The following is a 25,145-nucleotide window of genomic DNA, read 5'->3' on the forward strand; positions in this document are numbered from 1 at the left end:
GCATTTAAGTGCTGACCATGTGCCAATCCCTGTGCATTGGTGATACAAGAGGACAATACAAATGGCAGGGTTTTGTTGTAGGGTGAATAGAAAGGTCTACAAGTCCTAAGGGTGCAGTGAAAGGGCAAATGGCAAGACCTGGGGTCCTCAGGCTGCATCAGCAGAGAAGACGGCAGTGCCTGGAGGTCTGGTGGGCATAGCAGCAGGGCAGACAGTAAGGCCATGGCAGGGAAGATGGTGATGCCTGGTGGCTCTCCATCTTACTGAGGGGGTCTGAGCTTCATTAATAAAACAGAATAAAATAAAACAAGGGCCAAAGCAATCTGATGCTCTCTAACCTTTCATAAGTAAGGTGTCAGGTTACTGACCTAGGAAGGGGGGAAGTGGGCCTGAAGGTCTGAATGGTGCAGGAATTCTGGGTTTCCTTTTGCAGGGGTGAGAATTTGAGGGGCCAGAGTTCAGCCAGGAGATGGGAAGAAGGGAATAATGGGAAGACAGGAAGAGAATGACAACCTACAACAGTTGCTCCAAAGGATGTTTTGGATTGGCCTAGGGCGTAATCTCTCAGAAGTATTGCAAAGGCATATGATGTGGTAGACAGAACACTGGTCCTAAAGTCAGAACACCTGAGGTCTGAATCCCTCCTTGGAAACTGACTAGCTGCATGACACTGGGTGAGTTTGAATCCCACCTCAGACTCTCATTGTACCACAAGGGACTGACCTCAGCTTAGTTTTGTCCATGAACTGAGATCTCGGGGGCCATCCAAGAGCAGTGATCTCTATCACCACCAGGGACATCCTAGCTGAATGCCTTAAGAAGAAGAAAAAATCCTGTGTTCTGTGGAACATCAGAGGGAAAACGAGGCCTTAGAGAGGGAGAGAAAAGTGGACCTGTAACAATAATTTCTGTTTTGTGGCAATAGGTTTTTTATGATTGAACATACATAGCCTTGTGAGAGATGATCTCTCAGAAGTGAACCTCCTCAAAGGGTCATTAGTTCTTGTTAATGGTTCTGGTATTGTTGCTTTTGAGTGGTACATGTACTAACACTAAGTGAAGACCCCTCAGAATGCAAGACCCCCTCCCCTAGCCTTCTCCCTCTCCTACTCTTGGATAGTGTTAGCAGAAATTCCTGAGACATGGGAGCATCCTGTCTATCTCATCCTCTAGCTGGCTGTATGACCTTGGGTAAAAGGCTGCTAAAACTGTGAGACCCTGAAAAGGGGAACGTGCTAACATAATTTCTATGCCTCTTTGTTCTCTCTGTTGCTGGGGTAGTTTTTACACAAATAGATTGTATACTTGAGGCTCAGTCAATGAGCCGACAGGAAGGGAGTTGGGGGGGCTGCTACGTTGGGGTCTATGTCGTCTTGCCTTGAACAAAGAGCACTCAAACTCTCGGGGCAGCTGAGGCAGCATGGGGGTGCACTTTCTCGAGAAAGTCAATGAAGAGATCTCTCCTTTTGCAAACTTTTGTCAAGACTCTGGTTTTTCTAACTTAGTGAAACAATGTAAACAATGTGAGATCTCTCAGATGGACTGAGTGTAGCAATTTCCTAGACTGTTACAAACTCAAGGTTGGTTACACTAGCCTCAATAGGCCTAAGTTTCAGGTTCCTAGAAAACACATGATTTGTACTGTTACATCAGCATTAGGTAATGGCTAATTGCTAAAAAGGATAAAATAGCTAGGATTATAATGAGATTCCTTGTTTCTAGGGTAGATTCTCACGTTTTAGATTGTAAGGCTGAAATTCCTGTCCAATGGGAATTCAAAGCCAGTGGAGGGTGGGTATCTTTGTGTTAGGGCTATATAACCTTCATCCTGGCCTTTGTGCCTTGCCTCACCGGGTGAAGCAGACACCGGATTCTCGCGAGAACGTAATAAATCTTTCACTTTATACCTAAAAAATCTCTGAGTATTATTTTTGGGTAGCTGTAGCACACAGCCTTTATTAAATTGCTTATTCTCTCAGGGAGGGGAGACGTGAGGGAGGGAGAGAGAAAACTTGGAACTCAAAAAAATTTTTTAATGAATGTCTAAAAATTGTCTTTACATGTAACTGGGCAAAAAGGAAAGAAAATATTATTTAAACAATAACTTCTCTTAGTGGCTGTGAAGCAATCTGCTTTGACTCAGCTTTCCCTGGGAATCCCTGTAGAAAGGAGGGGTCCACCTCCCTCGGCCGGCTGAGCAAATTCCCACAAGGCTGGGTCACCAGGCAGAACTTCCAGGGGCTCAGGCCACTACTTCTTCATTCTTCCCCTCCCGGGAGACACAGCAAATGTACAGCTTAACCCACAGGCTTCTGGCCCTATGCCTGACTGTCCTTTTCAATGACCAGACATTCCCTCAGCACACTGATTTTACTTATTTCAGCAAATTAACTCTCTAACCCAACTATCTTCTCCAAAAAATATTTCTGCCTTCCCCTCCCCTTCTTACAGAACCCTTGCAAGGTGAGAGCTCACATTACAGAGGTTCTCTCTGCCTTCAGCAACCAGTCCGTTGGTCCCAAGGAGTTGTCCGGAATAGGCAGAAGTATACCCTGCCTGTCATAACAATCCTGTATCCCAAGTACAGCCAACATGCCCATTCGCATCCTGATGAGTTTTTGGTCCAGAAGTGACATTCTGGCTTGCCAGCAGGAAGCAGGTTCCAAGGGGTGTGATGTTTGTCAACTGATATATGCATGCTCAGATGCAGTAAGTCCTTGATTCTACTGCGTACAAACAGAGGGGGTGATCTTTCTGCCAAATTCCTGACAGGTGGGGGGAAACTCCCCTCTGGTTAGGGGGAGAATTAGAATGGCTGATAATGGGAAGCCTGACTGAGTTTCTATTGAATTACTTATATGGTGATAGATCCTCAGCCCTCCAAAGGTTTTCTCTGCTAACCCCCAGTTTCATTCCACCTTTTGGTGTTAGATTTCATGACAAGGAAAGGCCATGCTGGTCAGTAGAGATGGAGGCTCCAGACAAAGTGAAGCCAGAATCAAATGAATTCAATGGGCTAATGCAAGGTGGAACATCTTCATAGAACATATTACCAGGATATCAGGCTATTGGGGAGGGCTTTCAGAGACCCAGTTTCCTCCTCTCCCTCCTGAAAAGTGCAAGTTAATGCAGGGCCATAAAAGTCATTGTCCTCATGTCACTCCCCTCACAAAACTATATTCTCTTTTTTTAAAAATGGCAACATTTTGTTTTGATACAATAGGTACTTCCCAAACACCTCCCCAAAGTACATTCCCCTCACATACAGTTAAGTAACACTCCCAATAGCACAACCGCATAAAATCCACATCTTTTATGTTGACTCTCAAGGCTTCCAAATACGATCCCAGGTTCCTTTTCAGCCTTATCTACCATTACTCTTTTCATTCCAGTCATATTAGTGTCTTCACAGTCCCCCAAACTACCCTTAAGTCCCTTCTTAAGTGACTCGCACATAATTATCTGTGTAAATGTTACATCCTTTCCCTACAAGTAAGCTCTCTGAATGCAGACACTAGTAGGGTTTGCGGTGTTTTGTTTTTGTCCGCATCTATCCCCAGCACCCAGCCCGATACCTTTCACATAAAGTAACAGGTGTTTTAATAAAAGCTATGAGATTGAACTGAAATATAGTCAGGACTTGGGCAAAACCTTAGCTCTTCTAGAAAGCCTTCCCAAACTACCCTGGGCCACAGTGACCTCTCCCCTCTTCTGAATTCCTATCACAGTTACCATCTATACTAGTAAGCTTTTATCAATAACTCTAGGAGGTGGTTCTTTCTGTCTCATGTATATTAGTCTAGTTTTCATAACTAGACTGGAAACTCCCTGAGGGCAGGGCATATGTCATATGCCCTTGAATACTCTGTTTTACACAAATCGATAGTCAAGGCAGCATGAAGTAGCAGAATGTGTGAATTTGGAGTCAGGAGATACCTGGGATGGAGTTACTGTTGGACTGCCTTCCCCACTAGAAAGCAAGCTGTAGTCAGGATGAAAAAATTTTAACCAAAACAAGGGACAGAGGTAATTTCAAAAGATAAAATAGATAAGTTTGATCACATGAAATTGAAAAGCTTTGCACAAACAAAATTAATACATTTGGCATAAAGAGGGAAGTGGTAAACCGGGAAAAATCTTTGTATCAAATATACATGTCCGATAAGGACAACAGAAACATATTAGACTGAAAGCCATTCCCCAACAGATAAGTGGTTGAAGGATACAAGCAAATGATTCTCAAAAGAATTATAAACTATTAGCAATTGTATGAAAGAATGTTCCAAATCACTAATAATAAGAGAAATGCAAACCAAAGCAACCCTGAAAAGTTTCACCCCACATTCAGCCAGCCGGCAACGATGAGAAAATATAAAAATAGTCAGTGTTCCAGGGGTTGTGGAAAGATTAGCACACTAGCACCTTGTTGGTCTGATCATGAATTAGTAAACCATTCTGGAAAGCAATTTGGAATTATATAAGTAAAGTGGCTAAGTGACCAAGACATTCTACCATTAGGCACATACCCCCAATTAAAAAAAAAGGTTCTATGTACAAGAAAATATTTATAGCAGCACTTTTTCTGAGAGCCAACAGCTGGAAGGAAAATACATGGCAATCAACTGGGGAATGGCTAAACAAAATGTGGTGCATGATAAGATACAGAGAGGCATGGAAAGATTTACATGACTGAATCAAAGTAAAGCTGACAGAGCCAAAAAAACTCCACTACATGCAATGATTATATCTATGTAAATGGGAGGTAAATGACAAAAAAATAACAAATGAAGGTTGCAAAATTATAGAGAATGAGCTCAGCCCCAAAGAAAAGATATGGGAAGATATGTCTTCCCACTCCTTTGAAGAAGTGTTGAGGGTCCCTTGGTGTGGAATGTTGCATATCGTGTCAGATTTTTATTACCGTATTTACTAGTTTTGTTGAGTTTTAATCTTTTTTCTATTTTCCTTTAAAAAAACTTTGTTAATAAGGATGGCTCTCTTGGAAAGATCAAAGAGAGGAATACAGATGGAAATCTAAGAGATGTAAAATCCAAAAGATGTCAATAAAACTATTTTTTTAAAAATAAGGTAAGATGTTTCAGGACAAAGATTGGTTTTACCACTATGACTGACAGAGGACAACATTTTGTAGCCCTCAAATTTTAAATCAATATGAGTGATTTGTATTTGTTGATTGTGAATATGTAAAAATTGCTGCCCCTGGGGTCATCTGAGCCTGGTCACTACAATGCTGCCTGTGTACTTCCAGCTATGGTCTTCTTAAGTTAGACACCCATCTTTGCTGTTCTATCTCTTTGGTTTCCCAGAAAGCCTAATGGCCACAGCTGTGGCTTGGTGGAGAGCCTGAACTTGGTTACATTTATCATTTCAAAACCATAGCCTCTGGCCAGCTGCCTAGGAGCCTCAATCTTTGTCTGGTTGCTGCTAAGAGGGCTCTGAGGGCTCATATTGTCCAACCAGGGAAAGCAAAGACAACAACCCAAACAAACTTACCCTATCTCTGGGCTCCATATATAAGGGGTGGTCAGAAAAACATGAAAAATTCAATTTTTTCCAAAGCCCTCAACACATCATATGATTTCAGTTTAGGGCCAATTATGCTGGTTAAGTAGTCTCAAAAAACAGCAGTAGTTTCCTGGGGTGGAGGAGGAGGGGACAAGTAGTAGGGATGCCTTAAGATGAAAAAAGTGCAACAGCTCCATAGACTCTATTCTTCATCACTTCAACATGTGGACCAGAGATAAATGCTACACCTAGCCTCAAGCAGGAATTTTCCTTGCAAGGGGTGTGGGGTGTCAGGTGAAGGAAGACATAACAGATATTTTGAGAAAGCAAAATAAAATAAAACAAGGGCACAAGCTAATTGATCATTTGTATCCCTTCAGAAGTGAGGGTGTCACGTTGCTGACCTGGGATTGGAGATCTAGGGAAGGAACTTAGGGGTCTTCTGGTCCAACTTTCATATTTGACAGCTATAGAAACTGAGGATCAGGAAAGGGAAGTGACCTATCCAAGGTTATACAGATGGTAAATGACAGAGGTGGGATACAAATTCAGCTTCTCCAACTTTACTACGCAACTCTGGGACTCTGGTATGGGGTGGAGGTAAGAAAGAATGGTTTGCAGGTGTCACTACATTACTTGTGGAAGGGTCTTGCTCAAAAAATTCCCTCTATTTCAGTATTCTGAAGCTCTGTGACTTCATCAAAGCGGGTAAACCTTCCACAATTTAGTAGATGATGTGTCTGAATTCCTGTGACAAAATCCATCACACCGTATCCAACCCTCTGGCGATAAGTTTTCCTAAACTTAGCAAGGTCTCAGACAACAGACTGAGTCTATCCTTGGGCTGGAACAGCAGACAAAATCAAGGTCATGGCCAAACCGCAGCAAGGCCTCAGAGTACGACTTCAGTGAAGGATCTTCCCATAAGTTTCACCAATTAGAGATTAATCCGGGTTAACAAACAGCTGGGGTTTTGCTGCTTTTGTTTTTGAGACTGGGTCGCCTTTATCTCATACAGGCTGAAAGGGCAATGACTGTTCACGGGGTATTGATTGACATGGGAGCTCTAACGTACTGAGTTCCCGACCTAGGAGAATTCAGGCATCCTGTTCATTCTTCTGCTCCCAGAGGCTCATCATACTGAGACAAACAGTGCAGACATCAAATTAGCTTTAGTCCTCCTGCAGCTCAGAACTGCCACGCCTATGCAGTGGCAGAGACTACAGGCATGTAGCACCACACTCCGCATGCAGCTCACAATTTTAAAATACAAATACTCCCTGGGAAGATTCCACCCAATGTCAGGATATAAGAGGCAAAGTGGTGAAGGGATGAAGTGTTGGACCTGGAGTCAAGAAGACCTGGGTTCAAATCCTACCCCAGCTGCTACTAACTAGCTGTAGGATCCTGGAAAAGTCACTTAATTTCTCCCCCTGGTTCACTTGGGGAAAAAAAAAAGAATAGTAACAGCATCTACCTTACAGAGTTGTAGTGAAGATCAAAAGAACAAACACATATAAGGCATTTTGTAAACTTTAAAATGCTATATAAATGTGAACTGCTGGGCAACTCACTTCATCTCTTTATTGCTTGGTTTCTTCATCTGAAAAAATTAAAGGTTGGATAGAGGTTGTATGGAACTCAGAATCATCTCTAGTCCAACCTACTCATTTCACAGAGTGAATTGGATGCTCTGGTTGAATCACTCTGCTCTCTCCCAACATCTGCGTACAGATGAAAATGGTGACAATGAATAAGGGCCACTTTAATGAGGAAAAGAAGTCTCAGAAGGACAAAATATATCCAGGATGGTTTGTGAACACCAAGAGAGAAATGCAACTTTGCAGAGAAAAGTGATGGAAGTAAATGAGAAGGGAAAGGAAGAGATCCCCAATATGTGGGAAGAAAGACTAGCTATTTCTAGAATTATGTCACATGAAGACCATACGTTCGTAGCTGGAAGGGTAAAGAGGTACCCAAAGGAAAAAAAAAGATAAAACAAAACAAAACAAAACAAGGATATCACAAGCAAGCTGATCATATATAACCTTTCAGAAGGGGAGTGCTGGGTTGCTGACTGGAGATCACAGATTTAGAACTGGAAGGGATAAGGAGAAGGGATTATCTAATCCAACCCCTCATTCAAGGCATGGGGAATTGCTGGTGAAAATGCCTAGAGACGGGGGGCAGCTAGGTGGTGCAGTGGATAGAGCACCAGCCCTAGATTCAGAAGGACCTGAGTTCAAATCTGGCCTCAGACCATAACACTTATTTACTGTGTGACTCTGGGCAAGTCACTTAACCCCATTGCCTAGCCAAATATAAAAAAAAATGCCTAGAGTCAGTTGATGAAAAGTCTTGTCTAAGGAACAGTAAGGAGGCCAGTGACACTGGATCACAGAGGACCTGATGGGTTATAAAGTATAAAAATACTGGAAAGGTGGTGGTGGTGAGGCTAAAATACAGCTTTGAATGCCAAATGGGATTTTATATTTGGTCCTGGAAGTGATAAGGAGTCACTGTTAGACACACACAGAGAGAAAAACAATCTATATATCATATTATTGCTTTATTATTATATTTTATATCTATAAATAGAGAAAATGTACTCTAAGAGGCTAATTCAAAAGACAGCTAAGCAAAGCATTTAAGACGCCAAGCTTTATAAGTCTCAGGCATTTCTTTCAATGCTAGCAAGATGTTTTTTTTTTTCCCAGTGCCTCCCTAGTCACAACTCAGCATATAGCCTATGGAAGGAAGACTCTTCCTACTGGTCATTCTCATAATGAAAATTACTTTAATCAAAGAATCTAATTATCTTTCTCCTAGTTGACAGCCACCAAACTGAGAAAATGCAAGTTGAAAGTAATTTTGCAGCATGTGGTACTTTAGAAGAGAACAGGCTCGGGTAGAATGCTGCAAGGCAAGATCTTGGATGGCTAGAATGCCACGTGGGCATCACGGGCAAGTTGTTGTCTTGTAGGATTAAGAGCTGGATGGGACCTTTAGTGATCCGCTAGCCCATTTTACAGATAAAAATGCTGAGACTCAGAGAGGTGATTTGACTTATCCAAGGTCACATAACAGCAGTGTTAGCATGTGAATCTGGGTCATCTTTCCACTGTGCCTGGATTCAGAAGGACCTGAGTTCAAATCTGGCCTCAGACACATAACACTTATTAGAGCTGGGTCACAGAAAGACACATGTAAGGGCACTAAAGCCAAAACACTTTTTCATTCAGCTCAGGGCTCTAGTGAAAATGATTCAATTCAATAAACATCTATTAAATCCTTATGATATGTTAATAATTCTCTTCATCTGCCACCAGCTGCTCTGCTTGGTTTCAACGCCATCAACGTCTTCCTCATACTCTGCCCAGGATAAATTCATCACCAGATACACATATCATCATCAGAGACACTCCATCAACATGATGGAGACCGCTTCAGCTTCACTACTTATTCCCGGTCAGTGCCCTCAGTTGCTTCTGCCTCTCTGATTGGAGCACTGGAGGGCAGAGTGAAAAATTCCTCTCCTAGCCTCCCTTTACAGAGGGCTCAAAATGGCAGCCATCTCTTTGTCACTGGCTGCTCTGCTTGTTTTCAACCCCACCACCATCTTGATCATGCACGGCTTACCCTCTGGCACTCTTCATCTCCTCCCTTTGCAGCTTCCTTTTATGTATTATCTTTCCTCATTAGATTGTAAGCTCTTCTCTTTCTCCTTATTTGTATTTCTAGGGCACAGTGCCTGGCACACAGTAGATGCTTAATAAATGTTTCTCATATTGTATTAAATTAAGCTGGCTTAGCGAATAAAGGGCCGGCATTGGAATGGGGAAGACTCTAGGTCAAGGGCTGCTTCTGGTATATCTGGCAATGCATCTTGGGTAAGTCACTTCATTTACTTCTTAGTAACCCCAGGCACCTCTTTAAGACTATAGGCTATGGATGAGTTAGGGTGGGTGGGAGGAGTTCTCTACATTGATGAATTCCTAGGTCTGGACAAAAAACAACAAATGCAAAAGATGAGGTGCTGGGGGTGGTTCCTCCTTTGTTTTTGAACAGGACCAGTAACATGGTCATCATGGGGTGATGCCTTGACTTTCACATGAATTGGATTTCAGTGAGGCAGAGTTGCATAAGGTCATCAGCCTCATTCTGTCTTCCTGAGTCATTGAAGTCCAGTGGCAGGATGAAAGTCAGGACAACTGATGTGGGCTGGGAATGCAGTGGGCGACCTTGGGGACTTCCATGTTTGACCCAGCTCTAAGCACTCTACAATGCCTGCTTCAACCATCTTCATGGCCATTGGACCAAACTGTTCTCATTCCACTGGAGGAAGTCTTCACATGCTTGGGGTAGACATCCCCTTAACTCACCGATGGGTTTTAGGTCGGTCAGTTACCTTCAACCTGGTTTAGCCTGTCTGGCAAGGCGGTTTACTGGGGTGTGGTTGTTGCAAATGCTGCAGCTTCTAGTAGCCACAGGTGAGAATTGGGTGAGAGGTGGATGAGCAGCCCTGACAAGGGCTTGGCAGCCATCCCACCCATGGGGCTAGTCCTCCTGCACAGCCCATACAAATACAGATATGACAAACACCCTAATCTCAAATAGCTTACCCTATCCCTTAATAAAATCTTCCACCTCTTACCTCCCTGCCTTTGCATGGACGTCCCCTGAGCTGGCATGGACTCCTCCCTCACGTCCATCTGCTGGAATCTCAGCACCAGTGCCATATTCTATGGGGGACTTTTCCCAGTTTCCTCAGTTGCCAGACTCTCCTTTTCCAGAAATTGTTTTGCACTCATTCTGTCTTTAGAAAGGCAGCCAAGGGGCAGGTAGGTGGCACAATGGATAGAGCACTGACCCTGAAGTCAGGAGGACCTGTGTTCAAACTCAGCCCTAGATTCTAGCTGTGTGACCCTGGTGACTTAACTCCAAAAGCCTAAAAGAAAAAGAAAAAGAAAAAAGAAAGGCAGCCTATCTCTAGTGGACAGAGAGCTGTTCTTGAAGCCATGAAAACCTGGGTTCAAGTACTGCCACTGATATGTCTTGGCAATGTTATGACTTCTCAGAGCTCTAGGTAACTCTAAGGTTATATACTACAGAGATGGCACTGATGATGGCTTACAGGGTGTTTCCTCAACCAGGAAATCTCTATACCAATGAAATCACAGGTCCTTTTACTCCCCTGTGCATATGCTATAGACCCCCCCCCTTAGAAGACTAAGCTTCTACATAACAAGGACTAGTTTTGTTTTTTATTTTTGTCTTTGTGTCCCTAGGACCTAGCAAAGTGCCTTGCACCCAGTAGGTGATTAATTAGTGCTTACTGAACTGAATTTAATAGTGCACATTTATAGAGCACTTTACAAAGTGCTTTCCTTATAACAACCTGACAAGGTAGGTTGTGTTAGTATTATCACTTCTATTTCAGACCCAGTGAAGTTAAGGGGCTTATCTACAGTCAGTCACACCAACTAAGTAAATGCAGCACCAGGAATAGAACCCACACCTTAAGCTCACTGTTCTTTCCATGACACCAGCCTGCACCACTTACACATACTGTTTCTTCAAACCATGGGAATCTCAGCCCTCAAAATTACCCCTAATGATGTGGTAATTTTCCCTAAAAGCTGGCAAGAAGTATAAGAAAACATAGATATTTTCTTTTTAATACTAAATTCGAGATGCTGCAGATAACTTTTGGGATTTTTTTCATCTTTGTGTGGACTAATGATTATGTTTATTTATACTTTTGCTATCTTATACCACTCTGGCTCACATGGAAATTCAGGAGATCAAATTTTTATGCTTTGTTGTGCTCAAATGTGTCTCAGGTAGTCCAATTTTTATGACTCATCTCTGTTAAAAATGCCTCCCCTCCAAAAGATGTGATGGTGGTGGGCTTGTGGGGAAACAGGCACTCTGTCAGTAGGACTGCAAACATTTTAGAAAACAATATGTAGTAAATCACAAAAATCCTCATCCTTCTGGACCCAGCCATCCCATCGCTAGGATTTTATCCCAGAAACATCATAAAGAAGAAGTAGTCTAGGGGCAGCTAGGTGGCACAATGGATAGAGCACTGGCCCTGAAGTCAGGAGGACCTGAGTTCAAATCTGGCCTCAGACCAAACACTTGACACTAGCTGTGTGACCCTGGGCAAGTCACTTAGCCCCAATTGCCTAAAAGATTAAAAAAAAAAACCAAGAAGAACTAGTCTGTACAGTAACTGTCACGGAGGTTCTATTTATTCCAGCAAAAAAAAAACCTGGAAACAACCCATATATCCCACTATTGGGGAATGGTTGAACAAATTATTGCTGTTATTGTTCATTTGTGTTTGACTCTGTGACCCTGTGGACCATACTGTCCGTAGCATTTTCTTGGCAAAGGTACTGAAGTAGTTTGCCATTTCCTTCTCCAGTGTATTAAGGCAAATAGGGGTTAAATGACTTGCCCAAGGTCCCACAGCTAGTAAGTGTCTGAGGGCAAGATTCAACTCAGGTCTTCCTGACTCCAGGCCCAACACTCTATCCACTGAGCCACCTAGCTGCCTTAACCAAATTAATGGTTAATATAATAGAATATATATTATGGTATTATAAACATAAGTATGTGTACATATGTACATATAAGTATAATAAGCATAAAACATGAAAGAAAATATGGAAAAGCCAATATAAGGTGATGCACTGTATACACATTGATGACAACTATAGGTTTAAGAAACATAGAAAGAAGGTAAACAGGGTCAAAAGTGGTAGAATTCTAGGCAGACCTGAAAGGAAACACTGCACACAATAATTTTCTTTGTTTCTTGGTTGTCTGCTAAGTCATCTGGCTCTGTCCAACATATTAAAGGGGGTGAGATTTTGTCCCGCATTTGGAATATTTCTTTTATACTCTTTGGTGACGGTTATTAAGTGATTAACTGTATTTGTTGTCTAGTTGTTTTCAGTCACGTCTGACTCTTCGTGACTCCTTCTTGGAGTTTTCTTGGCAGAGATACTAGAGTGGTTTTCCATTTCCTTCTCCAGCTCATTTTCCAGATGAGGAAACTGAGGCAAACAGGGTTAAGTGACTTGCCCAGGGTCACACAGCTAGTAAAGTGTCTGAGGACAGATTTGAACTCAGAAAGATGAGTTTTCCTGACTCCTGACCCATTGCTGTACCAACACGCCACTTAGCTGCCCTTTATTAAGTAAATATCATAGTTTTTATAAAAAACTCATCCTCTTTCCTAGAAAAATATAACCTTCTGAAGGGCAGGGGACATGCCTCGCACCTCGTCTGTGAGCCTAGAACAGGGCCCTTCAGAGGACAAACAGCAGAGCAGACATAACATTCATAATGATGGTGACGGTGCATTTTTCTCATCTTTGAGACACAGGTCTAATAAGCCTTGTTATCTGGTTTCCTGCGTAACAACATATTAGAAGCAGCAGCATGGCCTATGAGAGAGAGTGCTGGAACCCATTTCCCACCTCTGCCTTTTCACAGGCTGTCTCCCATGCCTGGAATGCTCCCCCTCCTTCCCTGGGCCTCCTGGCCTCCTTCAGGACTCAACTCAAAGGCTACCTTCTGCAAGAGACCTTCTGCAGTCATTCCCTCCACTGGTGCCTTCTGCCAGAGATTGCCTTCTATTTAGGATGTAGATACTGTATTTGCATGTTGGCTCCCCTACTAGAATGTGGGCTCCTTGAGGGCAGGCACTATATTTTTGCCTCTCTTTGTTCTACCATTTAGCACAGGGCCTGGAACATAGTAGGTGCTTAATAAATGCTTGCTGGCTAACTAACCTGGGAGTCAGAAGAGCTGGGTTCAAATTCCTATGCTACTACCTCTGAGACTTTGGTCATTTCATATCTCTGGGCCTCAGTTTATGTAACTGTAAAACAAGGGAGTTGGGCCAGAGAGACTCCAAGCTCCCTTCCAGCTCTAAATCTGTGATCGTGGTAAATTAAAAGGATGAAGGAAGGAGGGCTGCTTTAGGCATGCACACTGATAACAACAAACTAACACCCAACAGCCCGACCCGTGATTGAGGAGACAGAAAAACTATAAAAAGCCAGAGCACAGACATTCCAAGTGCACAGTAGCCTGGAGGCTTTTAGTTTGGGGCAAAAAGCATGATCCAATTTCCCGGCCCCTGAGGGCCTCAGTGCATTAACAGCACAGTACATACAACAAGCTGAGAGTCACAGTTAGGATTCTTTAAGAGTTCTCCCAGAGATAGGAATGTTTCCCCTGCATGAGGAGAGTTAATGAGAAACCAGGGCAGCAACTCAAAAAAATCTGAGAGCAACAAGAAATACTCCCTTCCTTGGAGGGAGAGGGGGAGACACTGCCACTGTAAATTCAGCTGAAAGGGAAGTCAAAGGAGTCGATTTGGCCCTAGACTGAGACACAAAGCCTTCAGACCCTAGCCTGGGATGCTGTCTTTTTTCCTTTCTTTGCATTCCCAGTACTTAGCAAAGTGCCAAGCATAGAGCAGATGCTTAATAAACACTGGCTGATGGACCAACCGACTGACTGACCTCCCGTACTTCAAGCAGTCCATTTAAAGATCCAGCTGGCATATGCCTACAGTATCTGATTTTCTAGCATGCATTGGTGTTAGGTCCTCCAAACTTCCCCTCCCTGGGCGTTTCATAACACTATTGTGTATATCTATTGCGTCTTCAGGTTTCAGCACATAATCTCCAGGGCCTCTTGTGGGTGAGAGAGTCAAGGCCACAGAAGTGGAAGAAAGCCCAGTGCCAGGCCTGTAGGTGGTTGATTCTGGGACAGAACTGTATACATTATACTCTTCCCTTAACCTCTAAGCTGACACCAGCCTCCTTTTTTTTTTTTTAAGGCAATTGGGGTTAAGTGACTTGCCCAGGGTCACACAGCTAGTAGGTGTGAAATGTTCGGTCTGAGGCCACATTTGAACTCAGGTCCTCCTGACTTCAGGGCCAGTGCTCTATCCATTGTGCCACCTAGCTCCCCTATCCTCCTTCTAACAACCATCCTTTCCAATACAGCCGTTAAAGCCCAACTCAGGGCTTCTTTCATTGTAAGGGTTGAATCTGACAGAGCTCAAATTCTTTCATTCACAGGGTCATAGTTGTGAAGATATAAGGGACCTAAGGGAAGCTAGGTGGCACGATAGATAGAGTGCAGGGCCTGGAGTCAGGAAGACTCATCTCCCTGAGTTCAAATCTGGCACCTGATACTTACTAGCTATGTGATCCTGGGCAAGTCACTTAATCCTATTTGCCTCAGTTTTCTTATCTGTAAAATGGGCTAAAGAAGGAAATGGAAAACCACTCTAGTATCTGTGCCAAGACAACCCCAAATGGGGTCAGACATAGCTGAAAATGAACAACAAAAACAGACATTTAATAAACACCAATGGAACACACAAGTTGTCCATTTGTAGGGCAGCTAGGTGGTGCAGTGGATAGAGTGCCAGGCCAGGAGTTAGGAAGACCTGAATTCAAACCTGGCCTCAAACACTTACTGGTCTGCATTTTCTTTTACAACATGGATAATATGGAAATGTTTTGTATGACTGCATGTGTATGATCTAGGTGGTGCAGTAGATAGAGCAGCAGACTTGGAGTTAGGAAGATTCATCTTCCTGAGTTCAAATCTGGCCTCAGACACTAGCTGTGCGACCCTGGGCAAGTCACTTAACCCTGCTTGCCTCAGTTTCCTCATCTGTAACATGAGCTGGAGACGAAAATGGCAAATCACTCCAGTATCTTTGCCAAGAAAACCCTAAGTGATCTATATCCAGAGAAAGAACTATGGAGTTTGAATGCAGATCAAAGCATACTTTTTGTTCTTTTTTCCTTCTGTTTTGTTTCCTCTCTCTTGTGGTTCCTCCTGTTGGTTCTAATGCTTCCTTACAACATGACTAATATGAAAATATGTTTAATAGGAATGTATATGTAGAGCCTATATCAGGTTGTATACCATCTCGGGGAGGGAGGTGGGAGACAGTATCCCAGGCTAGGGCCTGAAGGCTTTGTGTCTCAGTCTAGGGCCAAATCAGCTCCTTTGACCTCCCTTTCAGCTGAATTTACAGTGGCAGTGTCTCCCCCTCTCCCTCCAAGGAAGGGAGTATTTCTTGTTGCTCTCAGATTTTTTTGAGTTGCTGCCCTGGTTTCTCATTAACTCTCCTCATGCAGGGGAAATATTCCTATCTCTGGGAGAACTCTTAAAAGCGTATGGAAGTGATTGTTGAAAACTAAAAACAAATTAATAAAAAAAAAGATTAAGGCCAAAAAAAAGAAAGCCCCAAATGGAGTCAGAACAATAACAACAAGGGACCTTAGGGATCAATCTAGTAATAGGGTCATAGTCTTAGAGTTGGAAGAGACTTCAGAGAGCATCCATTTATATTTTACAGATGAGGACACTGAGGCATAAGAAATGACATGTCCAAGGTCACACTAACAGAGTGGGGAACACATTCTAACGATCTCCTAATTCTAAATCCATCATTCTTTTTTTTTTAAGTGAGGCAGTTGGGGTTAAGTGACTTGCCCAGGGTCACACAGCTAGTAAGTGTCAAGTGTCTGAGGTCAGATTTGAGCGCAGGTCCTTCTGACTCCAAGGCCAAAGCTCTATCCACTACCTCACCTAGCTGCCCCAAAATCCAGCATTCTTTCCACTGCAGTGTGTGGCCTCCCTGATTCAAATGCTATTTCGTTGGCATTTGAATGACTATGACTCAGTTGTATGGAAAATTCATTTATGTGGAGCACTGCCTCCCCTCTCCTGTATTCCCCAATGATGATAGAGAAACAAATAATCACTGTCACAGTATTTATACATACCATACAACTAAAAATTCTCTAAATGTCATTTCATCTAATCAATTTCTATCACACTTTGGATGCCTCCTTGCTTTTAAGGGTCTAATTTTTTCTCTCTGGTGGTTAGTCCTTGTTCCCCTAAAGCAAGATTTCATACATCAGTGACAGAATCAGGGGGACTCTTTTTGTTAGCTTGATTATCACTTAAAAATATGTCTGGCTAGCATTTTGTAGATGCCTGGAAAAACTGGCCTTTTATTCTGTGAAACCAGATGCGTCATTTATAGAATGATGTCTTAAGGCATCATTCCAAATCTGGGCATGCACTGAAATGGTGAATTCCATTTCCTTTTGGAAGGATGTGGAAGAGATAAAAGAGGAAATGGGGTGACTTGTAAGAAACCAGCCTGAGTCCTTCCTACCCCATTTCAAGGCATATGCGTCAGATCTGCCTTATCTAACAACTGTACACATTTTTACATCCAATCCCGCCTCTTCCAAATGGTTATATGCCCACCTCCACTCAGCTTTCCTCAGACATAAATTGGGAGGCTTCTCTTGGGTAATAAAGGACTAGGCATTAGGAAGAAATAGCCCTGGGAAGCCAGAAACAGGGTTTCTTCCTTTCTTCTTTCCTTCCCTTCTACCTATCCCAAACCCAGGACAGAATCTGCACGTTGTCTCTGTAGCTTCCAACTAGGTGGTAAAACTTCCTACAGTTTAACTGTGTCTTCCCTTCTCCTTCCCCACTCATCTCTGTGTAAGGGCCACCAGTCTACCATATGCCCTGGGCACAGATCAGGTTGGTCTTATCCTAAGGTAAAGCTCAGCTCTCTTATAACCCTCTCCATTTTGGAACGCCTACCCTGAGACTGTCCAGATTGGTGAGTTCAAGAGCACAAACTCACATGGCCCATCATATGGAGCTGGTCTCAGAAATGCATTGCATTCTACCCTGGATATTTTTTTGTTATCTAAGCCTTGAGGTGGTACAGTGTAGAGTGCTGAACTTGGAGTCAGGAAGGCCTAAGTTCAAATTCTGTCTCAGATACTTACTAGCTGTGTGACCCTGGGAAGTCACTTAACCTCTTTTTGACTTAGTTTCCTCATCTGTAAAATGGGAATGATAATAGTAGCATCTACCTTGAAGTGTCATGAGGACCAAAAGAGATAACACAAAGAAAGCACTTTGTAAACCCTAAGGTACCATCTAAATACTGACTATTATTATATTATCTACCCTATTGTTCCCCTCCCCATCCCCACCCCTTTCTACTTCTTTCTCTTGGAACCATAACCAAATCAGTACCACCACTGATGGTAAGGATACATCCATCAACTTCCTCTAGGCCCAGCTGCCATCCCTGTGACTACCCAAAACAAAACAGCCTTGCCCATGATGCCCATTATGCTCAAAAGATGTTGTCTCCCCTGCTAGAATTAAGCCCCTTGAGCACTGTAATGATCTCATTTTTGTATTTGTATCTTGATCAGGAGCTCAGAATGTATCTTGAATATACTTCATTATACCTATGGCACCTCCATTAGAACATGGGCTTCTTGAATGGATTGCTTTGCCATTCTTTGTATCCTCAGTATTTAACACAGTACCTGGCACATGGTAAGCATTTAACAAATGCCTTCTGACTCCTTTAAAATGCTTCATTGATTTATTCATTCTATTGTTATGCCAGCTATTATTATGTGGGTATTCCCCCCCCCCCCCCCGCAACATCTGACCTGGATCTCCTTTTCTCTCCTGGTGACCTCATCAACTCTCATGGCTTGATAACTCTCTATCATCTCTATCCACATGATACCAAATGGATAGAGAGCATGGATCATGGATTGAGAGCTAAAAAGTCATTCAGAGACCATGTAATTTACTCTTTTACAGATGGGAAAACTGAGACCCAGAGAAATGAAGGAGCTTGCCCAGGATCACACAGTTAAGTGGAAGAGCTAGCACCTGGACTTGGGGCTTCTGACTCCAAATTCACCATTCTTATTTGTATTCCTCTCATGGTACCTTGGCCTAGCCTAGGCCTAGTCCATTTGGTTCTCTTCTTGGCAAAATTCTCTCTTGGTTCTCCTCCTATGTGGTCAATCTTCATTCCCCTTTATGGGACCATTATCCATGGTCTAACCACTAGGCAGCTGGGAAACAGCACACAGTCAGTGTTCAAATCCAGCCTCACTTACTGGCTGCATGGCCTTGGACAAGTCACTTAATCTCTGCTCCTTATCTTATAAAAGGGAGATAATGGCATCTACCTCCCAGGGTTATGATGAGAAAAAAAATACCCCAATAGTTGTAAAGCGCTTTGCAAACCTTAAAGCACTATATAAATGTTAGTTGTTGTTGTTATTGTTAGCTATGGGTATTCCCCCAAAGCTCTGACCTGATCCTCTTTTCTCTCTTGTGGTCTTATTAATTATCATGGATTCAACTATCATCTTTATGCACATGACTATCAAATCTATATATCCAGCCTTAGTCTCTTTCATGCATTCCAATTTCTCATCACCAATGACCAATTGGACATTTCCAACCAGAAGTCATGAAGGCATCTCAAACATGGCATGGCCAAAACAGAACTCTGTTATCTTCCTATCCAAAACTTCCCCTCTTCCTAACTTCCCTCTTCCTGTTGAAGGTACCACTGTCTCTTCAGTCATTTGGGTTCACAATCTAGGAATCATCTTGGACTCTGTCATCTTCATCACCCCCCACATCCAATTACCTGCCATGTCTCGTCCGTTTGACTCCATGACCTCAAACACATCCCTTCTCTTCCCGGCTCAGGACATCATCACCTCTTGCTTATGCTATTGCAACATCTTAAATGGTCTTTCCTCCGCAGGCCTAACCTGATCCTCTCAATTACTAGTGTCTCCTCCCCTGAAAACTTTGTGTTTACTTTGTATTTACTTTGTATTTACTTACACATGTTGTTCTTTCCTAAATGAATTGAGGGCACAAACTGTTTTGTTTTCATCTTTGTATTTCCATGACTCAATACAGTGCCTGACGTGGAGTAAGTCTTAAATAAATGTTTGTTGAGTGAATGAACAAATACATGATGACAGACATGCCCTGGGACCAGTATTTATACCTTTCCCTGGGCTAGTGCTACTGGCTCCCCAGAGCTGAATCCGGTCAGAGCAGGGAGTGGCACAGTACCCTAGGCTCCTGTAGGCACATCAGTATCTTAATCCTAGATGGAACCCAGCGAAAGCTATAGGAGTTTTTGATAGTGAAGTAATCTGCTGGGTCATTGAGAAAACACAAATTCCTCCAACAGAAATTTGTCAAGGTAATTAGGAGGGGTTTGTTTACTGGGAAGAGAAATAGGGCAGTGTGGAAGGGGTGGGGGATGAGGCTGTAAGTAGGTATTCTCAATAAAGGATTGAGGTGACTGTATCGAGGATCATTTCAAATCCAGGAAAGGATCTTTGAGTTTTCTTTGGCTGGTGTAACATCATGGAGATTAAGGAAACCACCAATTGTTAGAGTTTGGCAAAATTAGTTCTCCTTGCATCCAACCCTGCTCTGTGTCAGCTGCCCACCCTACTTGTGCCTTCTTCCTCTTCTGCATGCCTCTAGGGTGGGGGTGGGAATTCTAAGAGAGGCTTGCACATCAGTGAATAATAGCTTAGCTAACAGCCTTAATTATTGCAATAGCCTGCCATGTGTCTGCCTGTCTCTCCCCACTCCAATCCATTCTCCATTCTACCACTCAAGTGATTTTCCTAAAACGTAGGCTTGACCACGTCACCCTTCTACTCAATAAACTCCAGTGGCTTCTATTGCCTCCAGGAGCAAATAGAAAATGTTCTGTTTGGCATTCAAAGCCCTTCATAACATAGCCCCTCCCCTACCTTTCCAGTCTTCTTTCACCTCACTCTCCAACAAGTACTCTTTGTTCCAGTAACACTGGCTTTCTGGCTGATCCATGGACAAGACACTCCATCTCCCAATTCTGGGCATTCCCTCACTGACCTCCTTGACTTCCTTTAAGTCCCAACTAAAATCCCATCTTCTACAGGAATCTTTCACCCAACCCCTCTTAATCCCAGTACCTTTCCTCTCTAAATTATTTCATACACACACACACACACGTATATGTTACACATATGTATATATTTTACACATATATACGTGTGTGTGTGTGTGTGTGTGTGTATAGAGAGAGAGAGCTTGCTTTGTATATATTTGCATGATATCTCCCCAGTTCAATTATAAGCTTCCTGAGGGCAGGGACTGTCTTTTGCCTCTTTTTGTATCCCCAGCATTTAGCACAGTGCCTGGAACATAGTAGTCACTTAATAAATGCATTTGATCGGTTGATTTATAAAATGCTTGTTTTCCAAGCTAAACAGGCTTCCATTTGGGTATCATTTGTAGTGAATGAACCTTTGAGTCTTAATGACTTGTTTCAAGAGGCCCAAAATAAAGTGATTACATCATTGCTATCCTGCTGCATACATGGTATTACGTGAAAGGACCAGGTGAGGTATTTTGTCAACCAAGTCAATACAATAAAAGCCCCTGCCATTAGAGCTCTTAGGTAGTAATGGACCACATCATGGAAAAGTCAACTCAGTTTTTCTTGAGCTTGGATGTCACCTACCCTTGGTAGGATAGAAAGTCCTCAAGGGCTGAGTCTACTTCATTTTCTTTGTCTTCTTATCCCTGCTTATCACAACATCTGGCACATAGCAGGTGCTCAATAAATGCTTTTTGAATTGAACTGATCAGTATTTAGGGACTTTCAACATTTATGGGAGTACTAATAACCTCCGAAAGACAAAAGTCAGGCTGCCTGTGATCTGTGCTAACAAAATAAATGAAACTAAGAGCCCATACCAAGGTGCTGGAGAAACATCCAAACTTTGAGAATTTCTGTTCTGAAGATTCTGCAAGTTAATGGAAAACAGGTAATTCTGCTTATTTCAAATCTGAATACGACTAATGTTTCTGAATAGGCTTCAATGTTCTTATATTTGGGCAAGACTGCTCTAGGAAGAGATGTTCTATACATTGGGAGTTTCTACATATGAACATTTAATAAAAAGAGAACTAAGAATAGGCAAGGTAGAAAAGTGAAGGAGAAAAATGCCAAGGTATGTCTGACCATGATCAACATATAATGTGAAGTTGTACTACAGACACAGCCTTAACTAGGATGGGGCCAATGGTGCTTTTTCCTAAGGTACTGTCTTCCAGATGGGACACACTTCTTTCCCTATGAAATGAAGCCAACTGTACTCCTTCACCCAGCCCTAGACTACTACTTCTAGTGTCTCACACAATGATGCCTCTCTCCTAGGGCCCACCACCCTACCTCTTCAACTGATTTCCCCCAGGCACAAAAATTCCTGCTTATTACTCTGCCTATAGAAGAAACCTCTCACCTACAAACTAACTCTTCTAGGTATACTTCATCTGTGAGTAGAAGGTTTCAGCTGGGAGGTACTTATGCCTACTACAATTTGCCCTTTGGTCAACCACATGACTTCACAATCTTTTTAAATTCCTACCATTCTTCTCTCTGTGGAAGGTCAACGTCATGACCTAAGGGACTCTTCCCAAGGTGGGGAGCTAGAAAGTTCTGCTGCCCATACAATTCCTAAGTGAACATCTTTGAGAAGATGCTAGCTTCCTTACTCTTCAGATATATCTAGGTTAAACCTCGGTGGTGGTGGTGGTGGTGGTGGTGGTGATGACCAGGTGGAAAGGTGAGCTCACAAACCACATTCAACCCAGAGTGGGCTTTCTCCCAGCAATCAACAAGTATTGAGCACCTACTATGTGACCAGTCCTGTACAGAGCAGCTGTACAGGACTGTAAAATCCACTGGCTCATCTAACAAGCTATAACAGGGTTGTTTTTCTACTCGATCAGGGGCCAAAACTCCTAAACAAACACTTTCCTTTCATTCACTTCTAGGGTGGGGAAAAGGTGCTTTCATTTATGCAAATAAAGTAGCTTCTGGGAGATAAAAATGAGTAAAATGTAGGTTTAACCAATAACATACTTTTTGGCGGCTGCCTAGGTCTGATGTCATGCAATCTTTATTCTGACCCATGCCAAGTTGCTCTGCTGGAGGAATGACAAAAGGAGCCTGTTTGAAGGTATGCATCTTGGAGCCAGCACAGACATAAAAACATGTTGATTGTGCATAGTATTCACCAGAAAGGCAGAGGCTGGTCAAATCCAGGTAATTTATTCCCTGCGCTTATTATTGCATTGGGTTCAGCGGTCTGTTCAATCTATTGATTCTCTAGGAGACACCATTCTGTCATGAAGTGTGGAACAGTGGAAAGAATGCTTGATTTGGATTCAGAGGACCTGAGATTGAATCCTGCTTCTGCCACTAAATACCTGTAGGATTCTGGGAAAATTGTGTTACATCTCTGGGTCTCAGTTTTCTCATCTATAAAATAAAGGGTTAGACTAGAGGATCTCTAAGGTACCATCCAGATCTAAATCTATGATCTTATGAATTGTACTCTATAAAACCTCCTAAAACATCTTCTGAGGACTTCCAAAGGCTTTATAAACAATTGGCAGAGGCAAAAGTGGTCTGACCATGAGGTGGTTTATGACTGGTCACCTAGAACAAGCAGAAAAAGAAGTGGCCAGAGACCTGGGTTTATTCTCAACCCTGCTTTGGCCAAATCATTTAATTTCTTTGGATTCCTCTTTCTTCATCAGTGAAATGGGAGGCTGGATCAAGTAATCTCTAAGGTACCTTCCAGCCCTAACATTCTATGATTTCACACATAAATCTCAGGCCCTGCACTGCTGAGCCAATTCAGGAAAGGCTTAATTTTAAGGCTTAACTAACAATGCTTAGCTCTTCTCTTCTGCCACACTCCTGTTTTATGGTTCTGTCCCACTGCTGCAGTGTCACCCCTCCCCTTTTCTTGTTCTGGGGTCAGTAATTAAATCAATCAATATTGCCATATTTACCATTATTTCTGGAAAGAGCATGCCAATGGGCAGCCCTATGGATCAACTCAACATCCCTGTTGACTCTCAAGACACTCTTCTCTGGTTAGACTCTTACGTGTACACACACACATATATGCATATATATGTATTGTTATACATATATTTGAGATATATATATATATATATACACATATGATATATATATACACACACATATGTGTGTGTGTGTGTGTATGTGTATATACATGTATATTGTACACCCTCTTCCCATTAGAAAGTAAGCTCCTTGAGGACAGGGACTAGCTTACTTTTTTATCTGTAAGCCTAGGGCTTAGCAGAGTGACTGGCATGAGTTAAGTATCTAATTTTTTTCATTCATTCATTCATTCATCATTCATTCATTCATTTCTGGAGACCTTTGGTTATAGAATGAGCTTTTTTATATCTGAATATATTACCCCTATTTAAAATTTTACGTGGGGTAGCAGATAGTATAGCTGCTGGATTCACATCCTTTGGAAAGAAGCAATAGAGACAGAACTAAGGACCCAGAGAACCAGCCAGTCTTTTGCAACCCTTCATCCATGGTGTGAATTTTGCTAATTAAGGTTAGCTCTCCACTATCTAAACCTACTGGCTTATTGCAAAATGGCTTGTTCAGAGTTTATATGGAAATTTTCCTATAGTATCCTACACAGCTACATTAAGGGTACAGAGGAAACCTATAGTGAAACACCTTGGGTAAGCCATCTCCTCCCACCTTTCCAGGCTTCGGTTTCCTCATCTGTAAAATGAGGTTTGGAGTTGGACTGAATTAGGGCCCTTCCAGGTCTAAATCTCTTATCCTATGAAAAATGAAGGGCATTGATAAAACCTTAAAATAAAATAATAAAATGGAGGGGCTGAATTATGTGGGCTCTTAGATCTTTTCCAACTCTTTTTTTTTTATCTTTTCCAACTCTTAACATTGATTACATAAATGTCAACGTAGCAAATTTCCCCCCATCTCTTTCACTTACCTTGAGGTCAAAGTGAGCAATTTTTTGGCATGCAGGTAGTTAACACCTTCCAGGATTTGCTTAATGAAACTGGTTGCTTCTTCCTCACTCAAAGACTCTTTCTGTGCCAGGAAATCAAAGAGCTCTCCTCCAGAAACTCTGGAAGATAAAGAGATGGGAGCTGGAACTTAGAGAACTCTGGCCAATGGGACACTTAGCTATGGAACATGCCCATCCAAAAGTGACCCTCCTAGACCCTCAGATGAACTCTTTATTTTCTCTGAATCTTGACATCTGTTACTTTCCTATGCACATGTTGTCTGCCCCCAATAGAATGTAAGGGAGGGGACTGTTTGGTTTTTGTTTTTATATCACTAACACTTGGAACAGTTCCTAGCACATAGTAGGTTCTTAATAAGTAAGTACTTGTGGATTGGTTGATGTACACATATATAAATAGACACAAAATTTGCCCAAATTTAATGCAAGTTAATTTTGTACAGGAAGCACTAGGAGCTGGGGATGTCTGAAAAGACTTCATGGCAAGAGGAGTCACTTGAACCATATCTTGAAGGAAAGCCAGGGAATCTAAAAAGCAGATCTCAGGGAATACATTCTAGGGCGAGGGGGTGGGAGGGCAGAGCCATGCAGAGACACAGAGGTAGAGATGAAATGGCCAGTGTGAGCAACAGAAAGAAGGCCAGTTTCTTTGGACCATAGTGGAGTGTTGGACTATAGTGGAGTGTGTGAAGTAAGCAAGATTGGAGCCAGGTACAAAATAGAAATTCATGTTCACAGTAAGAGGCAGTAGGGATCCATAGTAGGTTAGTGAGCCAGAGAGTG

At 42.5% G+C, this 25,145-nt stretch overlaps 1 protein-coding gene across 1 annotated transcript in view; it reads right to left on the reverse strand.

The window, feature by feature from the left end:
- LOC110206483 (death-associated protein kinase 2) overlaps positions 1–25,145 on the reverse strand; it is a 185,462-nt gene that overhangs the window by 45,677 nt on the left and 114,640 nt on the right. Inside the window, 2 exon segments of the mRNA XM_078151199.1 lie at positions 24,324–24,343; positions 24,346–24,461. Coding sequence (XP_078007325.1) covers positions 24,324–24,343; positions 24,346–24,461 — 136 coding nt within the window.

The sequence above is a fragment of the Phascolarctos cinereus genome, unplaced genomic scaffold, assembly GCF_003287225.1.
Source record: "Phascolarctos cinereus isolate Bilbo 61053 unplaced genomic scaffold, phaCin_HiC Scaffold_3;HRSCAF=262, whole genome shotgun sequence".
NCBI classification, from domain to species: Eukaryota; Metazoa; Chordata; class Mammalia; order Diprotodontia; family Phascolarctidae; genus Phascolarctos; species Phascolarctos cinereus.